The 12,891-nt window shown below is 37.8% G+C and overlaps 1 protein-coding gene across 9 annotated transcripts in view; it reads right to left on the bottom strand.

The window, feature by feature from the left end:
* Positions 1-4,940: 4,940 nt before the first annotated feature.
* TCAF1 (TRPM8 channel associated factor 1) overlaps positions 4,941-12,891 on the bottom strand; it is a 50,777-nt gene continuing 42,826 nt past the window's right edge. For 7 of the 9 annotated variants that reach the window (XM_003896772.4, XM_009204071.3, XM_017957260.3 and 4 more), the window contains 3 exons: positions 12,396-12,733; positions 10,668-10,918; positions 4,941-7,704 (listed from right to left, as the gene is read on the bottom strand). In XM_003896772.4, coding sequence (XP_003896821.1) covers positions 7,695-7,704; positions 10,668-10,918; positions 12,396-12,733 — 599 coding nt within the window. In that variant the 3' untranslated portion in view covers positions 4,941-7,694. Of the gene's footprint in view, positions 7,705-10,641; positions 10,919-12,395; positions 12,734-12,891 lie in introns of all 9 variants that reach the window. The other 2 variants (XM_031665059.1, XM_003896773.4) reach the window with 1 other exon arrangement.

Raw genomic sequence — 12,891 nt, 5'->3', positions numbered from 1 at the left:
GGCAACAAAATTATAAATTTGGGGGCAGAACGAAAGTCTAGAGTATTGGTATGCAATGAAAGTTAATTTATTATCAGCTTAAAATAGTCTATTATAAGTATGAGAGTTTTTAATGTAACCCCAATACTAACCACAAAGAAAAAATTACAACAGACATACAAATGAGAAAAAGAAAGGAATAAAAGCTTAACACAACAAATACCCTCATCAAGCCAGAAAGATAAACACGAGAGAGGAAGGAACAAAGGATAAACAAAAGAACCAGAAAATAATGAACAAAATGGCAGAAGTCCTTACCTATCAATAATAACTTTGAATGTAAATGAAATAAATTCCCAATTAAATTACATACAGTGGCTGAATGGATTTAAAAAAAAAAAGATTCAGCAACATGCTGCCTATCAGATACTCACTTCACCTATAAGGCCACACATAGACTGAAGTGAAGGAATAGAAAATGAAATTCTGTGAAAATGGAAACCAAAAGAGAGCAGGTGTAGTAATACTTATATCAGACAAAATAGACTCTAAGTAAAAAACTGTAAAAAGAGGAAAGAAGGTCATTATATAATAACTCAATTCAGCAAAAGGTTAGGACAGTTGTAAGTATATGAGCACACAACACCAGAGCACCCAATATATAAAGTAAATATATAAAGCAACACATAAAGCATATATTATGTGATCTAAAGGGAAAGAAAAATTGAAATAAAATAAAAAGGACTTTAGCACCATCTTTCAGCAATGGATGGATCATCCAGATAGAAAATCAACAAAGAATTATCAGATTTAAATTACACTCTAGATCAAATAGACCCAGCAGATATTTACAAAACATTCCCCCCAATAACTACAGAATGTACATTTTGCTCAATAGCACATGGAACTTTCTCCAGGATAGAATATATGTTAGTCCACAAAACATATTTGAAGAAATTTTTAAAAATCAAAATCACATCAAGCATCTTCTCTTACCACAATGTAGTAAAAACTAGAAATGAATACCAGGAGGAACTATAGAACATACACAAATACATGAATACTAAAAACAAGTTTTTGTACAACCAGAGCATCAATAAAGAAATTAAAAAGAAGATTTAAAAATTCCTTGAGACAAATAAAAATGGAAACATAACATACCAAAACCTATGGGATACAGCAAAAGCTGTTCTAAGAGGGAGTTTATAGCAATAGATGCCTACATCAAAAAAGTATAAGAATCTTGCATAAACAACTGTATGCAGCACCTCAAGAAATGAGAAAAACAAGGGCCAGCTGAACCCAAAACTATCAGAAGACTCATAAAGATCAGGCAGAAGTGCAATAGAGACTGAAAATAACATAAAAATCAGTAGAACAAAGAGTTGGTTCTTTGAAAAGATAAATGTTTTAGCTAGACTAACAAAACAGAGAAGACTCAAATAAATACAATCAGAGATTTAAAAAAAAGCAGTTGCCACAGAAATACAAAGGATCATAAAAGACTTTTATGAGAAATTATATGCCAATAAATTGGAAAACCTAAAAGAACTACATAAATTCCTGAACACATGAAACCTACCAAAATTTAACTAATATGAAGAAATAAAATACCTAAACAGGTCAATAATGTGTAACAAGAATGATCAGCAATAAGTCTCCCATCAAAGAAAAGCCCAGGACCTGATGACTTTACTGCTAAGTTCTACCAAACATATAAAGAATAGTATCACTTCTTTTTAAACTATTTTGAAAAGTTGAAGAGGTGGAAATTCTTCAAAACTCATTCTATGAGGCCAACATTATCAAAACTAGACAAGGATACAACACAAGAAGAAAACTATAGGCCAATCTCCTTTATCAACATAGATGCAAAAATCTTTAATGAAATCAAGTGAAACAAATTCAACAGCATATTGAAAAGATAATTCACCACAATCAAGTGGGATTTGTCCCAGGGATGCAAGGATGGTTCAACATATGTAAGTCAATAAATGTGATACATCACATTAACAGAATGAAGGACAAAAATGACATAATCATTTCAACAAAGAAAAAAAATTTGATAAAATTTAACATCCCTTCATGATAAAAATTCTCAACAAATTAGATATGAAAGTAACATACCTCAACACAATAAAGGACATAAATGACAAGCTCATAGATAACATCACACTGAAAAAGTTGAAAGCTATTCCTCTATCATATGCAACAAGACAAGGATGCCACATTTACCACTTTTGTTCAGTATATTACTGGAAGTCCTAGTCAGAACAATTAGGCAAGAGAAATGAAAGGCATCCAAATAGGAAAGGGGGAAGTCAAATTGTCCTTGTTTGCAGATGACATGATCTTATATATAGAAAATCCTAAAGATTCCACAAAACAATTGTTAGAATAAATAAATTCAATAAAGTTGCAGGATACAAAATCAACATGCAAAAATCAGTAGTGTTTCTATATGCCAACAGCAAGCTACCTAAAAAAAGATATCAAGAAAGCAATCCATTGACAATAGCTGTACAATAAATACCCAGGAATATAGTAAACCAAGGAGGTGAAAGATCTCGAGTGGAAACTATAAAATACAGATAAAAGAAATTGAAGAGCACACATATAAATGGAAAGATAACAATGAATTGCAAAAATTAACATTGTCAAAATGTCCATATTATCCAAAGCAATTTACTAATTCAATGCAATCCCTACTCTTCACAGAAATAGAAAAAAATCCTAAAACTTCTATGGAACCACAAAAGACCCCAAATAGCCAAAGCAATCCTGAGCAAAGGTAAAGCTCGATGCATCACACTACATGACTTTAAAATATACTACAAAGCTATAGTAACCAAATCAACATGGTACCAGTATAAAAATAGACACATAGATAACTGAAACAGAATACAGAACAGAAATAAATCCATGCATTTACAGCCAACTGATTTTCAACAAAAGTGTCAGCAACATGCATTAGGAAGAGGCTCTTCAATAGATGGCACTGGGAGAACTGAATATCCACATGCAGAAGAATAAAATTAGACCCCTATCTCTCACCGTATATAAAAATCAGTTTAAAATTTATTAAAAACTTTAAGAGCTGAAACTGTAAGCATACTAGAAGAAAACATGGGAGAAACAATTCATGGCATTGGTTTTTTGAGTAAGACCTCAAAAGCATACAACAAAAGCAAATATAGAGAAATGGTACTACAGTAAATTAAAATTCAGATGTACAGCAAAAGAAACAGATTGAAGGTAACTTAAGGAATGGGAGAAAACATATGCAAACTATGCATCTGACAAGGGGTTAATGCCCAGACTATATAGAAAACTCAACTCAATAGCAGAAGAATAAATAATTCCATTTAAAAATGGGCAAAATGCCTGAATAGACATTTCTCTAAAGAAGACATACTAATGCTTAGCATCACTAATCATCAGGGAAATGCAAATTAAAACCATAATGACATATCACCTCAGTTCAGTTAGAATGGCTATTATCAAAAAGACAAAAAATAACAAATGTTGGGGTAAATGTGAAGAAAGAGGAAGTCTTATATGCTGTTGTAAATTAGTCCAGCAATGATGGAAAACAGAATGAAGTTTCCTTAAAAAAATTAAAAAATGGAAGTACCATATGATCCTGAATCCCACTACTGAGCATATATCCAAAGGAAATAAAATCAGTTATGTGGAAGGATATCTGCATTCCCATGTTTACTGCAGCATTATTCACAATAGCTGCATGGAATCAACCTAAGTGTCCATCAGTGGATGAATGGATAAAGAAAATGTGGTGTATATACACAATGGAATACTATTCAACTGTAAAAAGAAATTTTGTCATTTGTGGCAACATGATTGGGCCCAGAGGACATTATGTTAAGTGAAATAAGCAAGGCATGTAAAGATGACTACTATACAATCTCACACAAAAGTAGATTCTATAATTTTAAAAGTTGATTTCATAGCAGTAGAGAGTAGAATAGTGGTTACCAGAGGCTTGGGAGGGTAGTGGGGCAGGGGAGATGGGGATAGACTGGTCAACAGGTACAGAGGTTCAGTTAGATAGGAACAAGTTCTGGTGTTCTACTGCACAGTAGGGTGACTATAGTTAACAATAGTATATTGTATATTTCAAAATAGCTAGAAGAGAGGATTTTGAATGTTCTTACCACAAAGGGATGATAAATGTTTGAGGTGAAAAATATGCTAAATACCCTGATTTGATCAGCACAAAATGTATACATGTATCAAAACATCACACTATACCCTATAAGTATGTACAATTATTATGAGCCAATTAAAAGTAAAATAAAACTTAAAAAAAAAAAAAAAAGAAACTTGGTGGCCTAAACATTTCCATTAGATAGTTGGCTGTTTCTCCAAAGTACAGGGTTAAAAATAGCTGAAAAGAGGTTATGATGTTCAGGGAAAGTAGCAAAGAGTACACCAGGGAGACTGACAGGTGGACAGAAATCCTCTGACACCAGCTGGCCTCATGTAAGACTAAAACTTATTAAAACTGTCAAATGAAGAGGAGTGCAGGAAAGCTTAGGGCCCTGGAGGGTCCTTCTTGACATGTTTCCCAGAAAAGGGGCAAACATCAAAGGCCTTCTTGGAAAAGAATAAAGTTGGCAAACTTCATTCAATGTTGTATTGGACATTCTTTCATGCAACAAATATTAAAAAAACCACTAGATGGTAAGCTTACTCAGCAGACATGGTGAGATCAGCAGTAGGCTTTGTTTTTTGTGGAACACCTGTACAAACAAAAGAATGTGAAGTGTGTTTTAATAACTGGAAGATACCTAATGTATTTTAACAACTGGAAGATACTTAAGAGACTAGTGGGGAGATATCATGAGCCTGGACACATCAAGTGGACCTAGGTACTTGAGGACCTTGAAAACCATGTTAAAAGCTTTAGCTGGGTTGCATCTTAATCAATGTGAAGTCACTGGAAGATTTTTATTTGGGTTTATTAGAAATTTTTTCAAAGTAATACATGCACAAGGTAAAAAATTAAATAGTACAGAAGGACTTAAAATGAAAAACACAGTTTCCCATCCCACCCTTTTTACATCTAGTCCCATTCCCTAGAGGTAATGCTTTTAACAATATTTATTTTAGATCGTCTGGTAACTAACTTTCTAACTTTAAATAATATGTTTGAGCAATAATTTCCTGACTTAGTGACTTTACACCATCTTTAATAATTCCCCATTACAAAAGATAAGGATTTAACTTACACTATCTCCACTTTCCTTTGTCCGTCTCTCTCCAAATGTCTGATAGTTACATCACTTTTTAATACATCTATTGGTTTGATTTATAGCTTTGAACAATATACTAATCCTCTAGTTCTTGTTCCATTAACTGAAGATCTTTTCATCCCCACTTTGAATATATAAGTATCTCTACCTTTGATTCCACCTATCTTCCTCTAATTCTCAATCTCTTTCTGCTTTCTTTCCCTTTGTCAGCATTAATTACTTTCAACTTCAGTTCTGAATAAAAAATGAAGCCTTTCACACTTTGTCAATAGGCTGATCTGAACACTGAATACTAATAAATGATATCGATATTATTTTGGCTAGATACTTCTTACTGAGAGCTTACTATATTTTCTTTCTAGGATATTTTCTTCCCTACACACCCAATATCATCATGCCTGTGCCATAGAAAAGGAAATGTACCTATCAAGCCTCTTCTTATTTTTCATGAATAACTCAAAATCATGCCTCATTTTATTTTGCTCTATAATTGGACCTGAATTTTTTGACATATTGTTGATTTGTCTTTTTCTTGACTAAATAACCTTCTCAAGCATCCCAGCTTCTCAATGATACCATCTATGGCACTGAATGCACATTCTTCCCAGAAAGCCCAAGACTGTGTTCTCATCTGAAATTAGTCTGCTGGATAGCTGTCACTCTAGAGTAAGATATCCTTTTGGATAACTGTCACTCTAGAATGAGACATCCTAAGTAAGGTCCACTGTTTTATAGATCCCATTTCTTCTTCTTTCTGCTGTTTTATGGATCCCATTCCTTCTTCTTTCCTGGTTTTCATACTCATTTTGCTGGAGAGCTTCCTCAAGATACTTCCTCAGTAAGGGTGCAAAGGAGGGAGACTTTCTGAAAATTTGCCTGTCAGAAAATGTCTTCACTTTGATATTCTTCTTGACAGTTTGCCTTACTGTGAAATTCTAGGTATAAAAATTTTCTATAAGCTATGTGAAGATGTTGACCCATTGACTTCTGGCATTCAGTGTTGCTGATGACAAATCTGTCAGCAGTCTATTTCTCATCCATTTTTGTGTTGAGCTAATCGTGATGACCTCATTTGTTTTCTCCCTGGCCACTTTAATGTCTTCCTTCTATTCTTAATATTCCAAAATTTTACAATATTGTGTCTAGATGTAGATTTTATTGGGACCTCTAAATCTGGAGACTTAGCTTGCTCTGTTCTTCAATTCTTTTTCTTTTTACTTCTTCACCTACATTGTCTCTGTTCTCTCTTCCAGGAACTCCTAACATTAAATATTGATTGTCTATGTCTCTTTTCTTTCTTTATATTTTCTATCTCTTTTTGCTCTTTATCTGGAGAGATTCCGTCAACTTTATTTTCCAGACCGTATACCAAATACTTATAGCAGTCTTATTTTATTTTCAAAGAGATCTTCTTATTCTCAGTTTTCTCTTTCTTTTGCTGCTTTTTAAGAGACAGGGTCTCACTCTGTCCCCCAGGCTGGAGTACAGTGGCACCATCATGGTTCACTGTAGCCCTGAACTTCTGGGCTCAAGTGATCTTCCCATCTCAGCCTCCCAAGTAGCTAGGACCACAGGCACATGCCACCATGCTTGGCTAATTTTTAAAAATTATTTTGTAGAGACAGGGTGTTGCCATCTTGCCTAGGCTGGTCTCGAACTCCTGAGTTTTAAATACACCCCAACTCTCTCTGAAGATGGAATTAAAATTAAGTTATTCTTTCTACATTGTCTTTGTTTCCCTCAGAGTTTGTCATATCTTCAAGGCCCCTAATTCTACCTGGTGAATTTTCTTATTCCTCTTCCCTCCCCATCACCCATGTCTGGGAATTTCTAACTCACTATTCCCATTTAAGAATCAACATAACTGTTAACTTCTATAACAGTCAGCATGGGTTTCCTCTGCTGTTGTACGGTTAGGTCTGTTTCTTCAGCAAATCTCTTCTATACCTGAAGGCAACAGGCACTTGAGTAGGAGGTCTCAGCTGTCAGTAGAGAATCTGCTACTGGCTGGGGGCACTTATTTCCACTAGAAGAGAAATTTTTTTCTGGAGCACCAACTCTTATATCTCTGCAGGCAGTCTGTTCAATTCCTTTATACAAACAACAGCAACAATAACAAGACATTTTTAACGGGTATCAATAGTGGAGACTGCCTGTGTTCTGTGCATAAGAGTTGGGGAAGAGTAGGAGAGGGCTCAATTTTACAACCGGAGTAATTCTTCAGTAGACAAACTTTTCAGGTGCTCAAGTCTCTTTGGGGTTATGTTGTTCAGATCAGCTTATATTTTATCTGAAAGGTTCTTCACTCTTTCATTATCATGCTTCATCCACTTTCTCTCTTCCAGAAATGTGCTGAGATCTTCTCCACTTATAACCAAATCCCTTCAGTTTTCTTTGCTGAGATGTGTCAATTCCTTTTTGCATTTCTTGACTTCAATTTCAGTGGGGCCTGGGGAGGGAGGGAAGGTAAACTTATGTTTAGTTCATTATCTCAAATTAGAAATTCCACTGGAGGCTTTTAGACACGGAAGTAACATGGATAACTTTATATTTTAAATATATCCCTGGGATGTACTGCTAAAAATATATTAAAGAGGGCAAGAATGGATACACATATTCTCAAAGATGGAGGTTCTAATTTCCTCTCTGAGAACCTGCAGTGTTTGGGATCTTTGGGAGTCAGGTACTTCACCGAAATAGTCCATCATTCAAAATCCAACAAACTAGAGAACACTTTCATGGTACCCTAGAAAGAATAACCCAGAACCTAAAAGATCTGGCTGATGCTAAAGGGCTCACTCCAGCACTATATATTGGGAAGCACTTCAGGAGCCTACCTTAAATTCTTTGAATTGTCATTTGGGATAAACAAAATGACTTTTTGTTCTGATAAAAATAGATGATGGGTAAGTATATGCAGCCAAAGCTCTGGCAAGTAGGGACATAATGATCCTTTGGTTTGCTGGTTGGCTTATTTATTTACCCATTGATTGGGTCATTCAAAGCACTGTAGTTATGAATGCCCATTCTATAATCAGAATGCCTGAATTCAAATCCCAGATCAACCACTTATTAGCAATATAGCCTCAGATAATTTACCTTATCTTCATTAAATTCAGTTCTCTGTTTCATAAAATAAAATGAGAGTGATAATAGTTGCCATGTCATGAGATTATTGTGAAGATTAAATGAAACAATCTATATAAAGGAATCACTACAATAACTGGTATACACCCAATAATTGATAACAATTATTTTAAATGTTGAACAAATATCCAATGTCTAATGTTCAAAGCAGCTAGGCAATGGATATTCATGCAATCAGGAGAAATAATCCTAGGACTGACAAATAACATGATAAAGAAATCTACTGGGAGGCCGAGGTGGGTGAATCACCTAGATCAGGAGTTTGAGACCAGCCTGGCCAACACGGCGAAACCCCATCTCTGCTAAAAATACAAAAAAATTAGCTGGGTGTGGTGGTGGGCGCCTGTCATCCCAGCTACTCGGGAGGTTGAGGCAGGAGAATCGCTTGAACCTGGGAGGTGGAGGTTGCAGTGAGCTGAGACCGTGCCATTGCACTCCAGCCTGGGCGACAAGAGTGATACTCCATCTCAAGAAAAAAAAAATCCAAAGAAAAAACTCTATAGGTCAAATCTTACAGTCTACATATCTACCCAATTACCAATTAAGCAAATAAAATGATATATTAAAATAATTAAAATAAACAGTGAGCTAAAGAGAAACTGGCTGGATGTATATGACATCAATCAAAAGGAGCCAACTTTAGTTAAAACTATAAAGAGATAGGGGATTCTGAATAAAATTAAAAGGAAGTAGGTTTGGGTGAACTCTATCCAATTATCTTGTTTCAGAGTAAAGTCCTCTATGTGTGTGGACTTTGTCTGCGAAACTGGTGAGTAACTCGACAGGGACTGTGTCTTGAATCTGCGTTACAGAAATATAAACACTGTCACGAAACCAGATACACTCTGTTTGTTAAGGCCAAATGTCATTATGGAATTGATCTCGTTTCTTCAAGACATCTAGTCTTGATTTAATCAAAGAAGGAATTGGATGTGTAAGATAGAACTGGGTAAGGAGATCCAAGGGAGCTCCAAATTCACAATGGGGTTCTTATAAATAGCTTTACAAATCTAAGTTAAAAAAACTAAAATTTTTAGCTATTTTTAAAAAACCTATTGTGAATTTCTAAATTCTCTTCCTTTCCTCTCTTCTCTAGAGCTCTTCCTTTAGATTCATAAGGCAACATAGCAGAATCTTTTCAGAGGTTGCTGTATAAAGTGCAATATGGGCTAGGATTAACTACAACCGCCTCTGTAAATATAATCTAAAAGTCAAGTCTAGCTCATAAAGAATGATCAGTCAATTCGATAATAATAATGGCAGCAGACATTTTCTCAACACCTACTACCTGCCAGGGACTGTTCCATTGCTTTTTAGAGGTCTTATAAAATGTAATCTTCACAATAATCCTATGAGATAGATACTATTTTAAAGATGAGAAAACTAAATCACAGTGAAGTTAAGGAAATTGCCAGGGTTATACAATTCGTGGGTGAAAGAACCAGAATTTGAACACAGGCAAGCTACTTGTAGAAAGAGTTATCCTAACCTCTAAATTCTGGAGAGAGGATGGAAAATAGTAAGCTCATTATCCTGTGGACCAGCATAAAATAGAAAAACCCCTTAGATGACATGCTCTGCAGACCTCACAAGCTTCTTCAGAATTTATCAGTCTGAACCTCCAGACAACCCTGTGAACTGGGAATTTTTATCCCCATTTTACACACAGGAAATGAGAGCACCAAGTTGAAATGACTTTCCCAAGAGCTAACCCTACCTAGTTCTGGGCTCTTCCCACTATACCAGAATGCTTGTCTAGCACTTTGAAAACTGCTCAAGTCACAAAATATATGCGCCCATCCGGGAGCTGTCTGGGTCTCATGGTAAATTTGTGTTCCAGTTGAGTTTTATGGTCAAGTTTTTGGAACAACTGATCAAAAACAAAAGCCCAAAGGGAGTCCTCAGGATGCCAACATGAGAACTACCCCCTCTGGGCTATGGCCTATGATGGTGAATCAGGGCTGATATAGAAGCAGGTGCCAAAGCTCTCGGGACTGGGCCAGTGCAGGGTTAGGAGGGAATGTGGCAGCTGAGAGCAGAGGAATAAGATGCAGAAACAGAAGCCCTTGCACCTGAGAAATTCTGATTCCACTTTTGGCTGTGTTCTGAACCCACTTCCTAGAGACTGAAGTCGGTAATAAGGTATAGGGCAACGAACTAAGAGGACAAGGCCAGACCCTGGGAGGCAGAGGTAGAGGAATGAATCCCCACCTCTGCCTACCTCCCCAAACCTCTCTACCTGCCACCTCGATGGGCACTCCTTACATCTGTGTGAGGAGGTACAATTTCATAATATTTTCCTTCCATTCAGGCAGATAGGCCAGGCTGGTAGCCACTTCCTTCTGGATGGGCCAGGCCCAGGCCTCAAAGAACGGAGCCAGGTTCTTCTGCACTTGGTGGGAGAACATCTTGACCCACAGATTCATTTTGTCAACATTATCTGTGGGTAAGTTGGTCTGGTTCCTGTACTCGGTGAAGAGACGGATGAATGGCTCCCAACCAAAGGCTTCCTGTAGCTGGAAAGAGAAAGAAAAATACAGCTGAGATTGAGAAATAAAAGAGGGTCCAACAAGAACCACTATAATAAGTGAACTTAGTGTATGTAACCCCTTACCCATCAGCTTCACGTCTATCACCGACCTGCTCTCCTCCATTTTGCCTACTGGCCTCATGCCCTGCTCTCCCACATTCTAACCTTAGGAAGGGCCTTGGGACCAGCACGGTGCTCAACACCAAGTGAACACTCAATCAGTGAGGGCCATGGTAATAACTGCAATGCTTAATATCAATATTTTCTACCACTGTCATTATCCATATATCCCACTAGATCATGCAAATGGAGATACGATATTACACAAGGATTTAAAATTGGCAGAATTGGAAAAATCCTCTTATCTCTCAAGAGTTGAAAAGTGAAACCTCAATAATAGGGAAACTTCCACCTCATCCTGGCACAAAGAAATCCTCATTAATCATAGATCTTTGTCAATGTGCAAGGCTATTAAAATGGCCTTTGGGGAAAAAAGTGAGTTGGATAGAAGTAGAAGACTACAGATTGTCTGGGTAACTAGAATTAAGAGTGAGTTGTAATTTTTGAAAAAGGCAGCCATCGGGAGGCTGTTGAGTTACAGAGCTTGAATTATGAAGCACTTGAGCAGTTCTCCAGACCAACTTCACATTTATTTCACCAGTGAGAAACTTGGTGTTCCTGGGGCAAAGCAGCCATAACAAGGTTGAAGTGGAGCCTCCCTGGCTGTTTCCCATAATTCTCATGGCAGTGGGAATGAATGAGAGAGCCTCCAGCAGGTGGAAGAACCAGAATAGAGCATGCTTGGCCTGAGACTGAGTTCTGAAATTCAAGGTGATGAAACTCTCCAGTTTCATGCCAGGAACTGATCCAGGCATTGCAGGGAGGGTACTGGGCATGAAACAACTGGTCAAAGGCAAGGCCACCTCCTTGTCCAGGTCAGTGAGGACTCTTGGACTGCCTACATAACGGGGACTCTGAGGCATGGCCAAGGCATAATGAGAAGATGGTACATTCATCTAAGGAAAAAAACGTAAGTCATAGCCTATGGATTGTGTGTATGGGGGAGGGGAGACTGGTTTTAGATAGCTATTAAGTAGGAGAGTTTGGCTTCAGTCTCAGGTATGTCTGGCTTTAAAGCCAGAGACAGTGAGTACATGTATAGTACTTTATTTGCCTCTACCATTTTTAACCTTTCTCACTGCTTTCTATTTACTATCATGTAGCTCTATGGGGTGGAAGGTGAGGCTCAGGCAATTAAATCCACTTGAGGGTCATGCAAAGCGATACACGGAGAGACATCATCAATACGACTGTCACAGTTGGACTCTGTCAGGGCCCCCATATCCTGGTGTGTGAGACAGGGGCCATGGGAGGTCTTCTGGGCCACTAGAACATTATCTGACAGTTCCCCAGATGGTCCCCGCAGTAGGGGTCCCCCGTCACCTGCCGTTCTTGCCCAGTACCTGTAAATACGTTTCCAGTGCGGTCCATGCATTCCAGTTTTTCACATTGGGACCCTTGCTCAGGTAGATTCTGACTCTTTTCTCCCGAACTGGGGGCCACAGAGCAATATTGGCACGGCTTCGAGGAATGCCCAAGACCGTCTCATGCACATACACACACCACAGGTTGCAGGTGGCCTCCGTGGTGTGTGGTGGGAACTCCCACTCCTGCCGCTGCTGGTTGCGGCCCAGCTCGTGGACGGGGCCCCACAGCCCCTTGGTTCTGATGAGCTTCTCGTTGATGAGCTCCTGCACTGACTCCAGATGGCACATGATGGGGTACCCTGCATGCATCCAGCCTGGAAAATGCAGGAGGGAAGAGAGAGTTAGGGTCCTCCCCATTTAACTGGTAACATTCTTCTGTGTATTGTGTCTGTTTGAAAACAGTAACCCCAGCCAAATTCCAGCACACCATAATGCTCAGAAAAGCAGCCCAAACCAAGACCCTGCTAGGTGT

Source organism: Papio anubis, chromosome 4, assembly GCF_008728515.1.
Source record: "Papio anubis isolate 15944 chromosome 4, Panubis1.0, whole genome shotgun sequence".
In the NCBI taxonomy this organism is placed as follows: domain Eukaryota; kingdom Metazoa; phylum Chordata; class Mammalia; order Primates; family Cercopithecidae; genus Papio; species Papio anubis.
The sequence above is the reverse complement of the archived record's forward strand: the minus strand, read 5'-3'. Positions and strand labels throughout refer to the sequence as shown.